The following is an 18,837-nucleotide window of genomic DNA, read 5'->3' as shown; positions in this document are numbered from 1 at the left end:
GCTACTTGGAAACAGAAATTTGGGAAGTGTGATGATAAATTGGATACTGGTTCATACTCTGTGACTGCCCAGCTTTTTAATATAATAATAACTTTTCCGGAAAAATCTATTATTTGGAGGTCATACTTCCTGAATGGCAAAAGACTTGCATTCACAGGATGTGGTGGGTGGGTGGTGTGTTTGCACCTCTTGTTGTCCAGTTTGGGCTGTCAGCAGCAGATGGAGGGCACACTGAGGGGAAGGATTTTCCAGCTCTTTCTGTCTGCACTGTATTTTGGAGACAGCATTGCAGGGAACCATGATACATGACCAAATGACTGGATTGACTGTCTGCAGCAGCCTGGATCTTGTAGTGGTCTTGTTTGGCACAATATGGTGAATCTTAGTGAAAAGGCCTAACAATGGCAATTAGGTTTTATCTCTTCTTGCCCCTTTTTGTTTTAACTCCTGAACCTTCATGTGCCTAACTGGGCAGAGTTTCAATACTGAGCTCCACTGCACTCTATCCTATCTGAACTAAAGATACTATGGCATTGAAAATTTTTTTCAAGTCATCAGTTTAGGGCTATTTTTAGTGCTAAAGCAACTATTCTTATAATTTTACCACAAAAAACTTTTGTCAGCTAATCTTAAAGGAACAATATGGTATGATAACCTTCTTCTCAGGCCAGTTTTATAGCTTATAAAACATTATTTCTACTAGCTGAAATGTTTAGGTTGCCTAGGGAATTAATTATAGGAGGATACACTGCAATTAATTATTTCTTCAAAGGTCTGCAAAAGAACTTTACTGATATCCACCTTACAAAAGTAAGTCTCATTTTTTTCAAATAGAGGATAGGAAATAATCTGGAATGTTATTCTTACTTGTTATCCATGGACAGATTTTGGCATAAAGTTGTATTTAATAAAGTTTTGACATAAGTTGTTTTTATTACGTTAGGTCCAAAATGTATGGTATTTTTTGAGAAAGAAAAATCCCAATTTTCCTCTGTACTTTTTGAAGTTGATAACATTTTTGAAAATTCATTTGGCAAGGTATTCACTGCTATCTCAACACAGCGCTATGATGTAGAAATTAAAGCTATATTTAATGTGTGATAGAGAATAATGTACAAAAATCAAAAATTCTTGACAGTGCAGTTTGTATGTTACTGTATTTGGTTGGATGACTACAGCAAGAATAATTTGTTTGAGAAGGAACCTTGGTTAGTAACATGCTGTAACTGTGTCTTTGTGAGCCTAGAAAGTAACTCGATAAGGGTAATACTCTTTATTTGGAAATTTTTGCTTTAGTCGTGATTTTTTTGTTTCCTTTTTTCTTCCCTTTAGACCTGTGTTGCCCATTTTGATACAATTTATCTAAACTTTAGTCCAATGTAGTTACAAAGAGCAACATTGGATATTTTAACAATAAATATCTTAAATGCCTTTTATGCTTGCATGATAGAGACATATATATTCCTAGTTAGACTCCAAAACAGCTGGGGGAAAAAAAAGGACAGTTGAAACAAAGGTATTTTGAATTCTCAACGAGGAAAAAAACCCAAGTTTAAAGAAAACAAGAAAGAATACCATAGCATGTAAGACTTGTTCATAAATATCTGTGGCAATCCAGGCATTGTTAATATGCACACCTGCTCCTCGGAGAAGAAAAGAGATCTTGAAAAAGCAAGCAAATAAATGCTAACCAAACCAATTGCTTTAATTGGATGAAATAGTAATCACAATATCACAAACTTGTGTTTTTGTTTAAGTGAAACCTTATCTTGCGGGAAGGGGCCAGGATAAATAGCCATTCAGTGAAGGCTTAATATCAATTTTCTATTAAGAAACAATGCCTAATTATGCCCTTCTATTAAGCACACAGTAGTGCAAGTAGGTGAAAAATCAGAAAACAATTTAGAAGTGATATATAAAGAGCCTGCACTTTAGTTTCCAATACCCTGGCTACTTAGGTTGAATCCAGCCTAATGTTTTTTTTAAATGTACAGTAATTTCAGGACTATAAGGCGCACCCTTTTGACTAAAATTTTGGCCTGAACCCAGAAGTGCACCTTATAGTCCGGTAAGCCTTATATATATGGACAAAGTTCAGAAATTTGCCAACCCGGAAGTGTGAGCCGCGAGCCGTGGGGGGAGCCGGCAGGGCCACAGCTGCCGGGTGGAGGCAGGGCTGCAGGGGCCCGCTGTGCCGTGGCTGCCAGGTACAGGCGGGCTCGCGGCACTGCGGCTGTCGGGTGCAGGTGAGCCCGGGGGCCCACGGCCCCACGGCTGCTGAGTGCAGGGGGGCCTGCGGTGCCACGGCTGCCGGGTGGAGGCAGGGCCTAAGGCAGCAACCACGCGGGGGGAGCCAGCGGCGGATCCTCGCTGCAAAAAAATGTGCACCCTATAGTCCGGTGCGCATTATATATCGGCAAAAGTTCGGAAATTTGCCAACACCCGGAAGTGCGCCTTATAATCTGGTGTGCTTTGTAGTCGTGAAAGTACTGTCCTATGAGGTGTTAATTTCAGTGTTCAGATAGCTGACCAATTTACTAGATTTCAGGTGACTTGTAACTGCTAGGAACATGTTCTGTTTGTAGTAAATTCAAGGTCATTTTGACTATATTGATTGGACATTTAAAAAGCATTCTCCTTGATTTTCATGATGGAAGAGCTGTTGAAGAGGCAATGAAATGCTTGACTGGCTCAGGGTAACTCAGATGTCTGAATCTTGAAATGTCACTAAATGTGAACTTGAAATAAGTATTTCAGTAAAAATCATTCTGGTAAAAGTGATGTTCCTTCAAAATGAACAAAAAAGCATGATACATTCATTCTGGATTTTTAGGTGAAACTTAGCAGTCCAACTATCTTTATGACCAAACCAGCAAACTCTCCACTGAAAACATCTAATGAGACAGGAATGAGGGGTATGATAGAGTTTCACAGCACCTGAATGTATATATGCTCAGTCTTTGTGTGAGGTTATAGCAGTTTTTCAGAGGTTTTCATGTTTTCTGTGCAAGTTTTCTACTTTTGGTGTTACAAAAACATTAAAAAAATATACTACATACAGGCTTATCTCAGAACTGACTCGAGGCGCTGGTAGTTGACATCTCTTTAAAAGTTTGTCTATGAAATCTAACAACAAAACAATAATAATCTAAGTGCTGAATGTCTGGTTTTGTTTAAGGGCTTTAAAATTGAATGGCCATATATTTTTTGAGGTATGATAAATTTTTATTGTCAAGAAGGAAAAAGCAGCTTTGGTTTGCAATTTATTGTACTTCAAAGCTTTTTGTGGAATTAATTTTATTTTCTTAAACTTAGTTTTTGAATGCTATACTTCTGAATTCAAGGTATTAAGAAAAGTTGTTAAATTTCAAACTTTTAAAGATTAATTTTTCAGTGCACAAAAAATTTTATACATCAAACTTTTTTCCAGTTTTTGGTCTGCATTACCATGGATGAACCAATGATGACCTGTTCTAAATGTTTTTGTTTACTGCCTGTCTTTGAAATTGTCATTGCAAAATTAAACCAGTAAATAATTTCATCGTTTAAGTAGGATTCATAAAATCTTTGCTTTTTTTCTAAATTGCAGAAATTTAGTTCTTTCATTTCAACTCAGATAGTATCAGCATCTTTTGTTGGGGTTTGCAGTTCCAGTACAATTAGACAGTGAAGGTGATTGATACTTCAGTTGACATAAAAAATTACAACATTAAAGTAAAATATGACAATTAGGTCTTACAATAAATGTCTTGTTTCCTCTGAAAACACTGTAGTGGAAGTATCATGAAATGCAGAAGGAACAGGTGAACTAAACATACTCAAGGGGAAGGAAAAACCCTGAGTTTGTTTTCAAAACACAGAAAGTAATCATTATGAAGGAATATGATAGTGAATGACTGAATACAGTTGAAAGATCTGCATCGTATGCATGTAGTTGTTGAAGCAGTTTTGGAAATAGGATATGCATATTTTCAGCATATTAGTACATTTGTCTATTATTTATTTTTTTTCCAGGCACTGGCCACTTCACCCTTTTTACTGGAGTTACCTTGAGGCAATATTGTAGCTAGTCTGAGGCTCTCAAGGCACAGACTGAAGTGATATGAAATACTTAAAAGTGTTTCTGCTCTTCTGAACCAGATTTTTTTTCCCTTCTAAATGCAGATTTATAAAGCCTGCACTACAAGAGGAACAAGGAAAGGATTTTAGTGGAGGTACTTCCTGATCCTGAAAAAGTCAGGGGGCTTCAAGCCCATCTTGGACCTCAGAACATCTCACAACTTTGTGGTAAAAGAAAAATTTCAAATAGTGCCTTTGGATTTAATCCTTTTATCCTTAATTGGAGAGTAGATATGTGCTCCAGATTAGGATATGTGTGCCACTACAATCCATCTAAATCATAGGAAATATGTATATCTGACATATGTAGTAGGTACATAACATTTAAGAGTCTTGTCTTAGGTTGATGTTGACATTTTTTGTGTTCTCAAAATATATAGTTCTTGCTGTGCAATTGTCTGTGTTTTTTGTGAATACTGTTTTCTTGAGGATGTTCCATGGTTTGTTCTTGAGAAAGCCACCAAAAAGGTCCTGTTTGCTCTGAGAGTGGAGGGATAGATTATGTGCCTACTGTCTGCCTAATTCTGCGCCTTTTGCATGAACAATGGGTATTATAAAGATTTCTCTGTAGAGTTACAAAGGAGAGAATTCATAGGAATGCATGTGTGTGAGTTCTCTCACCTTTGTTCTTCAGTGTGAAGTTCAGATTTGGGGTTGTCATTAGGAAGGGTAATCCTGCAGTGATTCTGAAATATCGAGCTACGATTATGGAACTTTTATTATAAGCACAAAAACACTGGTTTTAGTTATTTGTATGTTAACCAGAACTGTCAGATATTACTACTCTTAGAAATAATATGTAATTTTAGCATAGTTCTATTTCTAAACTACATATTTCCTTTCAAATGCTGTTATAATTATGGCATTGTAATGCATTAGTTGCAACTCTACTGAAGTAGATTCTTGTGAATTTACAGTAATTTCATGAATACAAGCTGCACAGAGTATAAGCCTCACTTCTGGTGCATCGACAACGTTGATGTCTTTTTCAATCAGAAAGCCGCACCCGAATATTAGCCGCACTTTCGTTCGTAGCGAGGATCCGTGTGCAACTTTCACAAATTTGCCGATTAGTAACAGAATCATGGCATAGCGGGGTTTACTGGCTCCAGGCGGGGCCAGGCAGGCTCGGCCCACTCATGGTTGCCAACGGGGCCGAGTGGCCCAGCTCAGTGCCACGGCTCGGTGCAACCGCTCGGGGTCGGCTAGGTGGTGATGCCGCTGCCACCGACAGGCTCGCTCGCACCCCTCTCCCGTCTGCACCACCGCTGCTGCGTTTGCTCGCCTTGGCCAGCACTGCAGGCCCCCGCACCGCTGGGCTCCCCTGTGCTGCTAGCCTCGGTTCTGCTGGGTTCCCCTGCACTGCTAGCCCTGGTTCTGCTGGGCTCCCCTGCAGTGCTAGCCCCAGTTCTGCTGGGCTCCCCTGCACTGCTAGCCCCGGTTCTGCTGGGCTCCCCTGCACTGCTAGCCTCAGTTCTGCCGGGCTCCCCCGAGCTCTGCCACCTCACCCGACCCGCGCTGCTGGCCCAAGCTCTGCTGCCACCCCCCCACACCGCTGGCTCTGCCTCTGCCAGGCTTTCCCATCTCTGCCGGGGCTGGCCGGGCTCCAGCTTGGCTTGGGGCTACCGCGGGCTCTCACTTCCGTGTTGGCAGCTTTTAGAATATTGTTAATATATTAACCACCCTGCAGTACTAGCCGCACTTCTGGGTTTCGACCAATATTTTGGTGAAAATGGTGCAGCTTGTATTCGTGAAATTACTGTACTTATTTATTGATTTATTGATCTTTTTATTTCTTGATGTCATCAGTTTGATAATATAAGTAAAAGCTAATCCCTGGATAATAGATTCTATTTTCACCTTTTACACCTCATGAAAGCAACACAAATTTATGTTGTGTGCTGGTAATTTGAGGTTTAGATTACCATCCTCCTAACTCTTATGCAGAATATTATGCATAAACTGCAGAAGATGTCTTATTTAAGAGGGGGGAAAATCTACTATTTCTTCATATATGATAATATTTTACTATATATATTCAAGATTAATATTCTACTCTAGAATGACCAATTTAATTGGGTTATGATTTGCTGCTTTGATGTAATTTTTTTTCTTGTTTACGTCTGTGACAGTGTTGATGAATTTCTAGGAAACTTATCTGGACGTGATGTAGGAGAACATGTTACCATTATTTATTTTATATTATTAGGTAAATTGATAAATCTCCTTAGATTTTATCCAGTCAATTAAAAGACCCTTGTGGGAAGGTACTGGAATCTTCTTTTGGGGATGAACCTGCATTTCTCTGACTTAATAGAAAACTAGTTTTTTAACTCATCCTTAATAAGCCACCCATATTCCTACTGCCCCACATTTTCTCTTTACATCTGACACTATATTTTAGAGTATACGTCCTACTCATAAACAAAAGACTTCTCAATTTAATTAACTGTCTAAGATTGTATAGTTATGAATGCGAATGGTTTCAGTATCTACTGTATCTCAGAGGAGGTATGTTGAATCTTAAGCAATTATTAAAACTATTTTAATATAATTAATTGTGTTGATGCAGTGTAAGCACAATTTCATTGTAGTATCATAAGTTTCTTTGACCTTAACTATGCACTACCTTCATTCAGTTAATAGACAGATTTACTGGTTGCCTAGCAGTTTTCTAAGTATTCATTTATGTTCATTGGTAAATGCTGGATATCACGTATTATTCAAATTATATCCTTTGGTATCAATCTGAGTAGGGTGGAATTCTTTTGTGCGAAGTGAGGCCAAAAAACAAGTAAGGAATTCTTTGGGTAAGGTACTAAAGTCACAAGTTATTTTCTTTTCTATCTGTCATGCAAACAGGGTAGAATGTAAAGAGATTACAAAAGTTAATGTCATACTGGCAACAACCTCTATATGAGATTAGTATTTAAAAGTATCTTGGTAAACTGGAGACATTATTTCATAATTCAAGAAGCAGGCAAGTGGAAGTGTTGCACATAACGTGGAAAAATAATATGTGGACTGACTGACTGAACATTAGTGAAGCAGTAGAAGATTAGGTGTCACAGAAGATGAAATTGAGAGTTACTTGTATGGTGTCAAAGGCAGTTTTATTCTTGGATGATTTAAGTGGAAATGTGAAATGCAGCTGGAATAGTGTGGTGTACTCAAGAGTGATGAAAGCTTCATCACTCTTCATCAAATTTGGAGTGAGGTGTTAGAAAGGGTTAATAGGAAAACAAGAGCACTAAGTCAAAGAAGGCAACCAAGGAGATGTTCAAAGAACATCATCTGTTTGGCTTGAAAAGGCTGATAATAAGGAAGATAAATCTACAAATGCATACAGGTATGTTGCAAACAGTCTATGCATGCAGTGGAAATAGGAAGACATAATTGGAAGAAATGTTTAAAATAATTAAAAATTTAATTTTATATTAGAAAAATAGGTGCTTGAACTGCAGAAAAATATCATCAGATTTGGACTTTTTCAAGAATAGTGATTGCAGATTGTTTTTCAAATTTACCCTACTGATTTCTCTTTTTGTTTAAGAGGGCAAGCTACAGCAACCTCCTAGTTCACGGATGGGAGTTTGTTAATATTGAGATTTTCCTTTCTCTCTTCAGATTACTCCTGGAAGTCATAGTGAAATAGGGTATTATGTAGTCCCTAAGATGACCAAAGGTTATAGAACAGTCTGTTTTGTGCATAGCCTTCTGTTTGACCAGGTGGAATAAAAGAGAAAAGTGTGATCCTAAAGGCTGCCTGATGTTTATGTAAGGATCGGTTACCCTGAGAACATCTTTGCTTAGAGTTGTTGTTCACAAGCACAGCAATTTTACGTTCTGTTTGTTGTACAGGAAAAGTGGATGCTCTATTCAGGACAAAAAGTTTTTTCCTCTGACACGTTATTTTGTCTCTTGGCAAATCTGCTGTAAAAGCTGGAGTGCTTTCATATCACTTTTGATGAAAGATTGAGTGCTAGGTATTTTAACCATTTTATGCACTTGCAGAGTGATGTTCGAAGGGGTTGTGGAGGTCTTTTTTTGGTGATTTAAAAATTATTATTACAGTAGGTAAGTGGGTTTCAGATGTGCTTAGGAGTATTGAGCAGTGCAGTAACTTCTAGTACTAACTGTGAAGATTGGTAGCAACAGACCTGTTCTCTGTTGGAATGCAAAGTGTCAAGAAATTTCCTCATATTGGAAAATCCTGCATTTTCCCTTTGCCTCTCCACACCTCTCCCTCTCCTCATTCCCCAGAAATTCTGTTTCTAAAAGAAATATCCTAAATCCATAATATCAAATTTCAGTGAATTAGTTGGCATAATTTAACATTGTAAGTGTATTTTCCCTTCTGGAAAAAAAACCCACAAAGAGTTTTGATGCATCTAATGGGTATTGTTGATTTTGTTGCCTTTTGAAATATGAACTATTCATATTATTAAGAATAAATATTTTTGCATTATTGGACAAGAGTACCCATGCATATCTGTTCCAAGATTCCTTAGGGGTTTATGTCAAAATTAATTGACAAATTGATTTTCACACTTCCTGTTTCCTTGTTTTTTTTTTTTTTTTAGTAGAGTTTGCAACTGTTGAAAGATGGTTGTGGATCACGTGTCACTGATAATAGTTCAAGGTACACAGAGAGATAGAGTCCAGTATGTACAATAACATATGATAGAAGTAAAATTTGTGTGAAATCATGAGAATATTTTAGATTTGAGAAATAAATATTCATTTCACAGAGGAGGAAATAAGGATAGTTTAAACTACCTGCAGAGTCAAATTTTCTCTGAAATGAGCATGAATCAGACTCAAATACCTTCAGAAAGTGGAGGACATTGGTCACAAGCTTCTAATGTATGAGGGTTTGAATAACTTTGTCCAAAAGTTTCTGTGTTGCCTAAATTTCTTACAAAATGAATTTTGAATGGAAGTGAAAAATGTCTTGCAATGCTGTGAAACGCACAGCTTCTGAAGCTCAATTTAGTAATGGATAGAAGAGCTGTAGGAAAAAAGCATTGATCTGCTGCCAAGGAGTGTGTCACAAACAAAGAACAGAACACGGGTTGAGGTATTGGAAAATGTCTAATTTCTGCATAACCAGAAGAGCATTATGAACAGATAATGTCCTGAAGATTGTATAGATGGCATTTATTTTCAGAACAATTTTATAGGCTCTATAATTGTATTTTATAAGTCATCTTTAGTAATTCATATCAGAAAAGCATACAAAATAGTTGATGGGACTTGTACTTAAGATGTTGTGTTATGCCTACTTTTGACTGAGGAGGCCTTGACCCTTACATGGGGGACCCTTAGAGTTTTGAAAACAGCCAAGTAACTCTTTTTTTTACCTACCAATTTGAGTAAGTTTTCTTTCTTAAGGAAAAGGGAATTGTTATGGTCAGGTCTTACTCTGTGTTTTCCCCATGTTCCTCTAGAGCAAGGAGAGAGCTTTTTAAATAACAACTGAGTAAATTTTTGTGCTTAAGTTACTTATGGTTTTTATTTTCTATTTAAAAAAAATAGAGGAAAAGAAATATCTAGATGTTTTCTTAGGCTTCAGTCTTGGGCAAGAATCACAGAAGTCTTTTCTTCAGGGGAGGTTTGCACATGTATTTGCACAACAAAAAGATAAATGCCTGGTTTAATTAGATGGTCTTGATTCTTTTCCTTCCACGTACCTCCATCCCCAAAGACATGAACCTAGGTAATGGCAATTCATGGCAGTTTCTTAGGATTCTGGTTTTCTTGGTCTTTTGGCAGGGATTTTTGTTGAAATTCCAGAATATATCAGAAATCTTGTAGTTTTGATTTTTTAATGGTATTTTTGGAAGCTACAATGGCAAATGGTGCTTTATGCAGTTTAAATATTAACCCCTAGTTTGTTTCTACTTCATATAAATCAGTGCTCAGTAAGTAAACATTACTAGCTACTGACTCCTCTCCCATCTTTTAAAGCAATTTTTTCTTGCAATTTAAAGAAGCAGTTTTGATTCTATTATGCAGTGAGATCATTTTTTAAAGAGAATTTCAGTTTTGTTTACAGTTTTAAGTCCTAGTCTGTCAAAGTCCATCAACAGTCAAGAACTCAGAATACATTTCTAGCTGAATTGTGGTTTCTAACCCACCAGCCTATCTGGTGACTTTTAACATATGTAGTTACTTCAATTAATTTTCTCTAAAACATATAAAGCATTTTAATCTGTTTTCATTACTCATCTCTTGGAGTTTTCAGAATGCACATGCATGTGTTTGTTCTCTTTTGTTCTTCAGTGGAAAATCACTAAATCACTGATTAGTGTAATTTAGGTACATGGCTTTATCTTTTCTTAGTTTAGGGTGTACTTGTTGCATTTTTTTATTTTTTTTCCCAACACTTAGGTGGTTTTCATCTTTCCCTTTATAGAAGAAGAGTGAAAGAAGTTAATCAGCTTTGAAAGTCTTGTTCGTGTAACTTCACATTAAAATTGTGCTTATGGGTCCAGAGAACTGACTCTGATGAAACCATTTAAAATGGGAAATGCTCCAATCCATCTCAGAAGGTTTACTGGCGAAATTTTAGTAAAATTGGTCAGTGTGAGCTAAAGTTCCTCAAGGAATTGGTTCTCCAGATGTATTTGAATAAAGTTACACTGCTGAACAATGAACACTGCTGTCTTCAAATATGAACCCAAGTGCCTTAAAGAGGTGATTTTTGGATAAGCCTTTATCACTGATGATAGTCTGATATTTACTAGTAACTTTTGGTTTCTCACATTAGTTGAATGCATCCTTTGTAAAACAAGGATGAATTAACTTCAAAAGGAAGTACAGTAAATTCACAAATACAAGCCGCACTGAGTATAAGCCGCATCACCGGGTGTTGGCAAATATTTTGTTTTTTGTCCATAAATAAGCCGCACCTGAGTATAAGCCGCTCTGTGTTCGCAGCGAGGACCCGCGTGCAACAAAATTGCCAAATAGTAACAGAACCGCAGCAGGGTGGGTTTTACTGGCTCGGCTCGGGCCATGAGGGCTCGGGGCTGCCGACAGGGCTAGGTGGCCCAGCTTGGTGCTGCCGCTCGGCGGGGCCACTCGGGGCCAGCCGCCGCCACCGCTGGGCTCGCTCACCCTGGCCCAGCACTGCTGCTGGGTGGCAGGGGGGAAACAGAGCCCGCCGGCACCCGCGGAGGCGATGGGATGCGGGGATGTAACCTGCCTGCTCCTGTGGCAGCGGCACGCAGGGACAGGAGGCCCCCAAGCCACGGGGCCAAGCAGGAGAGAGACTCTACTTCCCCCGAGCTGCCAGGCTAAGCAGGAGGGAGCTGGCCTACCTTCCCCCACCCCCTGTGCTGCCTGCACGGAGCAGCTCCACCCGTGACGCAACAGAGTAACAATTTGTAACAATCGCGAAATGCCAGCTTTTACTGGCAAGTCGCTTGACTCGGCACCTCGGTTTCCACTTCTGGAGGTGGAAATGTCAGAAAATTATTCACATATTAGCCGCTCCGGAGTATTAGCCACATTTCCGGTGTGGGAGCCAAATTTTAGTCAAAATGGTGGGGCTTGTATTCGTGAAATAACAATTGTGTTGCAGGTGTTATACAGGTGTTATCAGTAAATGTGTGTAGCAATATATATGCCCATATGTTTATGCACATTAGAGAAACAGAAAACAGTGATCTTTTGAAATATTGATTGTCTTTTGTTTAAGAAACAATCTTGTTTTAAGAGGCAGAGATTAAAGCTGTTAGAGATCTCAATAATCTTTATTAATATTTTTGCCTGTATGTAAAGCTACAGCAGTTTACATGTTCTCTTAACTCTATAATGAAAGTATTTGAAATAAGAAGCGGGGGACAGGGTGGGAGGGGCATGTTCCAGCTCTTGCTGAAAATGTTCCACAACAAGTTAAATCTTGTACTACAGGAAAGACTGATCAAAATATTATTTGATGATTATATGTGTACATTTAATAGGGTTTATTAATGTTATTAATAAAATAATATCTAGGGAAAATGGTCATGCTTGTACGGCTAAAACACACCTGTTTAGTTTCAGAGACCCAAAAAAGTATGGGATAAAAGAATTCAAGGTGTATCTTTCCAAAAGTGTCTGAATTTGCTTGTCTTAAATTGAAAATATTTGTGATGTATCCAAATTAGGATTAAGAATTCAAATCTGCAGTAACTTCTCAATTTTTGATGGGCTGGGAGCAGTTAACTCCTGCTTCTAAGTGCAGAGGTGAAATATGTAGTCTCCGTGTGAGTGGTTTAGTCATGGTTTTTGTATCAATGCAGTTTATTTTAACATAGTTTTAGGATTCTTAGATTTCTTCAATAAATTAAATAAATTATGACTGACTCTTGGTCATGATGGTACCTCCAAAGTAAAATATTTCAGATAAGATTTTTCATATTAATTTTATCAATAACCATTAAAACTCTTCACTCTTTAACTGAGTGAAAGATGTAAACTTTAATAGTTTTATTGGTGGTGTTGCCAAAGACCAGTGACCTGAATAACAAAAATAAAATGCTTTCTTCTTCTGAAAGACAGTAATATTCATCTTTTTGTCTTAAAATAAGAACTGGAAAACCTTTAAATATTATCAAGCTGCTCCTGTGTGTAATGCAACCACATTGCATTAAGCAATTGTACACTTTTTTGTACAGTTTACACTTTGTAAGCTTTCTGTGTGAAGTTCTTTGCAATTCTACAGCTGAGTGAGGTGTAGCTCTTTATTTTCAAATAAAGTCAAATAAAATTTTTATAGTGGGATATTATCAAGGGTGGGAGTTGAATGGTACTTCAGAAATAATGTGATTTAATTACGTTTGTCAGTAGTTTTTGTATATGCACAAGAATTATGTCTTACTTTGCATAACTACTACAGTCCTGAAATAATTTGTCAAAACAAAATATTAGTATCTAGTCAAAATGTCTGCATTTCAAGTGCTGAAAATCTGCCCTGTCATTGTTAGCTTATAGTCATGACATGTTATTACTCTACCCACACATAATGAGCTTAAAATACATTGATTCAAGATGTTAAACCATGTATATATTTTGATACAATAAATTTGTTTAATCCAAACACAAATAAAACTATAGTAGCCTGATGAAATATAATAATATTGCTACACTTCCTAAGGTCTTTTTTTATTGGTAAATTTTTCATACAACTAATTAAAGCTGTGAAATATGTTTGTACCTATGGGAAGGTGAGTGAATTTCCTGGAAATATTTTCTGCACTAATATGTTCTTTGCTTGACAGATAATTTAAATTTAATGAGGATGTGTAGCATTACTGAAAAATTATTATATGCATAAGGTCTCCTTTTACTTGGAAGGATAAGAATTGAGGAATTCAATTGTCTAAGAAGAATAAAGAAAAAAAGGTGTGGTGTTCTGCTGATGGATGAGAATGAGGATTTATTTTGACCTTTGGTGTTCAATCATCTCTTAATCTGTATTGTTTCTGACAGGGTTCTTAACACTCTTTTTTTTTCACAGTACATGAGGAGTTGTTAAAAAAGTTTGATATAATTTCTTTTCTTTTCCTAATTTGTAATGAGTCAAGACTAGAGCAGGGTTGGTTTAGCTAGGTTTTGTTTCCACTGATGTTATTTTTAAAAAGAACTAAAACAACAAACCAACAAAAATACCTATTAAGATTAACCAAAACATTTAAATTAAAATCTTACTCTGAAAGAAGACAGTTCCAGATAAGCAGAAGTCTAGGGGAGGTTTTCAGAAAGTCTTGCACAAGTTCTTTAAGACTCTGAAAGCTGACCCAGAATATGATTAACTATTATATTGTCTAGTAATCTAGGAGTCTCCAGCACGAAACAGGGCAAAATAGAGCATCCAAAAGCATTTTTGGTTGTCATCACAAATACCCATTGAAAATCATTGGTATCCTTAGAAATCATTATTTAAACAATACTTCAGGGCAGAAATTTAGGGATTTAAAAGGCAAATATTTTTTATGGAAAGCTCATTTGATATATGGCAAGTGGTTCAAAGTTTCTTGATATAAAAAGCTAATAAAGCCTCTGATTTTGTATATTCAACTAATGAGAAGTTGGAGTTCACCTTTCATTTCCTACTGATTGTGAGGTAATAGGGTAAGCAGTGCTGGGAATTTCACTAGGCAGGTTTGATGCAGACAGACAAATGAAGCCACTGAAAAAAAACAGGGTGAAATGGTGGCCTGATCAGGATGCTGAATGAGATTTGTAGGTTGTGTGGATGAAGACAGTTCTAGGTGAAGTGGTTTGGTCTGTGAAGCAGGTAATTGAATTTGAGGTTTAAGATGTGAAAGCAAAAGAAATAAAATCATGGAAAAAACCCTGAAGAATCTGCATAGAAAACACGGAGCAGAGAACAAGGATGAATATACTTAGAAAAAATGCAGAAAGAGTGATTTGATAAGTGAAAAATGGATCACATGGAAACTGATGAAAGATCAGATCCCATGAAGACGTGAACTGCTTTACAGTAGGGAGTGCTAAGGAGGTTGAAGACAGAGTTTTTGTTCTGCTGTATATAGTTAAGAAGATATCAGAAGTTTTGGCAAGAGCAGTTTTTATTGTAAAAGACTTCTTTTAAAAGGTGACATGAGGGAAACTTCAGGAAACAGTTGTAAATAGTGCATTGTTTGAACTTGTCAGTGGAAAGTCATGAAGTATGATAGCCCTACAGTTGTACAATTCACAAATGTTCTAGTATAGTTCTGTTTTTCTATACCATACAATACATGAAACTGTATTAATAAAAAAAAAATATGGGCTAATAAAGTCGGTCTGTTCAGCTCAGGACTGATTATTTTGGTTAATACCATAATCTGTGTTCAAATGGAAGAAAAGGCATAAGACTCTGGAAAAAAATAGTTGTTCCATATATATCTATAAAGAAACTATGCAAACAGTTGCCATAGTGAATAATACTAAATTATCATTCAAATAATTTTGTACTTTCCCTTATAGGAGAGAGGAACTAGTTCCTTTACTGAATGCATATATGTAGAGCCAAATTTCTTCACTCATTTTTTCTAAGCTGCTTTAAAAAAAGGCAATAGTGGGTGAGAATTTGGTTTTTCAGCCTAAAAATGCATTTTAAATGCCCTTAAGTATCTTGATTGTGCTTGCAACTGTTAATAGCAATTCTTTAGCAGTTATAATGGGAAACAAATACATTTTTTGTAAGGAATTTTCAAAATTTCTTGGAGAAATAATTGCATTAAGAAAAGAAGATCTGCAAATAATTGTATTAAATATCCATTGTTTCTTGGTTATGTTTTGTATATTTATTTGTTATGGTATGTACCTGTTGTTCTAATGCGTTAATCCTCTGTGAAATTTATGTCAGTAAAATTAAACCTGAAGGAGGAAACTTGTTTGCTAAATGATAATTTGTAAATATGTTTTTTTCAGATACCTTTTGATATTTAATCCTACGGAGCAAGAGCGAATTTCAGTGGTTTCAGTCAATGTGAATTCACCTAGAGTTAAATTATTGTCTCCTTTGGGAAAGCCTGTTGCTGTCCAGATAAATGCTGTTTGGGATGGAGCAACTACAGTATCACATGAAGCTTATCAGGTACCCTACTTTAAGTAAAAAGCATTAAAATATGTTTTTTTACTGATACTGTAGCTTCATAGTTGAAGAAAATGGAGCGAGTACTTCATATATTGGCAATTCTATGCTCTGTAGGCAATACTATTAATTCAGTCATTTTAAGTTTAAAAAAAAATCAAAACAAAACATCAAAAAAACCCCTTAGAACTCAACATACATGTGTTTAGAATTAATGCTTCTTAAAGCTATTAAACTTTTGTGATTTAATTTACTACATTTAAAGGATTGGTTTCAGCTGCATGACTGCAAAATACTGGATGTGTGTCTTTTCCCCTCTTTTCCTCAATTAAACTACTTCTTCCTTCTAGTACCAATCTGTACACATAGTCATACAAGTCTGTATGTTCTCAAGCACTCCAGCTGGAAGGTGTACATGCAATGGCTTAAGCATTTACATTCAGATGTCCTCTTCCCTTCCAAATACTCGAGCAGGGCAGATATTGTCAAGCCCACCTCCCGTTTTTTGTTTGACACTTCTGAGAATTTTTGAGTTGTGCACCATTATAGAAAATTGTCCTCAATGATCATGGAACACACCAGAAATTTATTTCATTAAATTTTTAATGAATTACTGGAATAGTAATACTGTATTGCTTTCAGGGTTATGTTTTGATTCCTTTTTGCATGGAACTTAGTTCAGGATAATATTTCTGTGAAGTTTATTCAATAATTGTCTCTCACTTGTGTTCCAAAGGGATAATTATTATGAGCAAAGCAGCTCAGCCCCACACACCTGCTCACTCAGTGTCTCAGTGGGGTGGGAGAAAAAGTTGGATGAGTAATGGTGAGAAAGCTCATGGGTATAGCTGAAGCTGTGCACACAAACAAAGCAAAACAAAGAATTCATTCACTGTGTCCCAAATTTGGGCAGGTGCTCAGCCATCCCCAGCAGAGCACGGCTCCATCACATGGAATAGTGACTTGGGAATACAAATTTCATTACTCCAAACATTCCCTTTTTCTTCTCATAAGTTTTATCACCGAACATCATGTCACATAGTCAGGAATATCTCTTTATTCAGCTGGGGTGTGTCCCCTCCCAACTCCTGGTGCACCCCCAGCCTCCTCCATGATGGAGCAGCAGAAGGGCCCCTGATGCTCCATAAGCCTAGCTCAGCCATGGCTGAAGCATCCCTGTATTATCAATGTGGTTAATGCAGAAACCAAGCACCAAAACTGCTACTATGAGGAAAGTTGAGTTTATCCCAGCCAATACCAGCATAATAATTAGTACTTTTATTGCCTGAAGAAGAGGAAATGAAATTGCTTTTCTGGACTTTTCAAATTCTAAACTAATTGCTTTGGAGGTGTACCTTATATATTACTTTTCTATGCAGATTATAACTCCTAGAAAAAACAGAGACTGAAAATGAGACACTTGTTTATACTTAGTTATTTTAATTCATGCATTTTTAAATTTAAATTTCAAAATGAAGTGATAAGTAGATCCATGTACTTGATTCAGTACACATGCATCTTCAATGAAAAGCAAATATACTCAGAACTGTATATGACAGCTAGCATTCTTAACAAGACCCAAAATTAATATTGCATTAATATAGTGGTAATCTTGATGCTAAGTAAATAAGTGATGGAGATGTTTTTTTGTTTCTTAATTCTTCATATTTATTTATGAACTATGGGAAAACTCAGCCATCCTAAAATTATTCAAGCAAAAAGAATTAGTCTGAATATAAATTCAAGGATTTTTTTATTTTACTGTTTTTAGTAATGGTTATTTATTTGCTCCCAATAGATCTCTTTTGTGGCACATCTACCACCTCTTGGGATTGGAGTTTACCAGCTTTTGGAGGATCAGAGTTCAGAAGCAGTTTTAGCTGACTACAGCATATATGTAAGGAATAGCAGACAGGAGAACACAGATAGAGTTTTCAAGATAAAAGAGATGCAGCATGCTGTGGATAATATCATCTTAGAAAATGCATACATGAAACTGTGGTTTTCTGGAATGTCTGGATTACTGGAGGTATGTTATACCTTATTTCAAAACACTGTTTTCTTTTTTTATGATGCTTTATGGAAGCATGACATGAATGTTTGTCCTTTTAGAAAATAAATACCAAAGAAGATGGTAAAAATCATCAAATGAAGATGGAGTTCGCTTGGTATGGAACTACCAGTAACCGAGATAAAAGTGGGGCTTATCTCTTCTTACCAGATGGAGATGCCAAGGTAAACCTTCTGTTTACAAAGAGATTGTAATCTTAAAGTTACTTGAAATGCTTGGCAAATACAGATTGGAAAAGCTCGTTGTGCCCAAAACTGAAAAAAAAAGCTGTGTGGCTACACATAATGACGTGGGCTATTGAAACAATTGGCTGAAGTTCATACTTCCTAACCCTACATCAGAGTAAAAACACAATAGAAATTTGAAACCTAGGGATACCTAGGGAATATTTTCGATTCCATAAAAAACTTCAGATGCGATCCCTGAAAGAAATTCAGTAAGATGTGACCATTCATTAGCAATAAAATAAGCTCATTTTTGCTTTCTATGGTGAAAATGTATAAGACATGCTGATTCATTTCTCTATCTTCACTTTTCTGATTTTTTTTTAATTGTGAATTTGTTGCTTCTGGTTCAGAGCTTTTTAAGCTGATATCAGCATATTTAGTTTAGTATACTAATTAAGATACTGAGTCCTAATTGGTGAATATAAAGACATCGTAGGAAGAAACTGTTCTGATTTAGTTCTCTAGGGTTATCTGTGTATCTCTGTGTTATCTGTGTCTGTTATTTTTAGCTGTGTAATTATTGGAGACCCACAGCATACTCCTCCCTATTAGTTTTCAAATTGGAAATTGGGAAATAGCAGCATTCTTACAGTGAATTAATTACCACACGGAGTCTACTACTTCCCTTTTGGAACTCGAATGGTGATATTTCAGAAGGCAAAAGATAAAATAATGAGCACTTATGAAGCTAGCTAGTTGGTAGCATATTTCTGAATTTCTCTTGTGAACATACATAAGGCAAACTATGAGTTCTATGCTGACCATTTTAGGAAATATGCAAGAGTAATCATTCTACTTTTTGGCAGGAGGGAAAGGTATTTGACTTT

General features: G+C 36.6%; 1 protein-coding gene across 2 annotated transcripts in view; it reads left to right on the top strand.

Annotated features, from left to right (window-relative positions):
- MAN2A1 (mannosidase alpha class 2A member 1) overlaps window positions 1–18,837 on the top strand; it is a 125,044-nt gene that overhangs the window by 70,606 nt on the left and 35,601 nt on the right. For both annotated transcript variants that reach the window (XM_033086584.2, XM_033086583.2), the window contains 3 exons: window positions 15,550–15,715; window positions 17,511–17,741; window positions 17,825–17,947. In XM_033086584.2, coding sequence (XP_032942475.1) covers window positions 15,550–15,715; window positions 17,511–17,741; window positions 17,825–17,947 — 520 coding nt within the window. The remainder of the gene's footprint in view (window positions 1–15,549; window positions 15,716–17,510; window positions 17,742–17,824; window positions 17,948–18,837) is intronic.

This window comes from Catharus ustulatus, assembly GCF_009819885.2.
Source record: "Catharus ustulatus isolate bCatUst1 chromosome Z unlocalized genomic scaffold, bCatUst1.pri.v2 scaffold_29_arrow_ctg1, whole genome shotgun sequence".
NCBI classification, from domain to species: Eukaryota; Metazoa; Chordata; class Aves; order Passeriformes; family Turdidae; genus Catharus; species Catharus ustulatus.
This window is presented reverse-complemented; position numbering and strand designations above follow the sequence as displayed.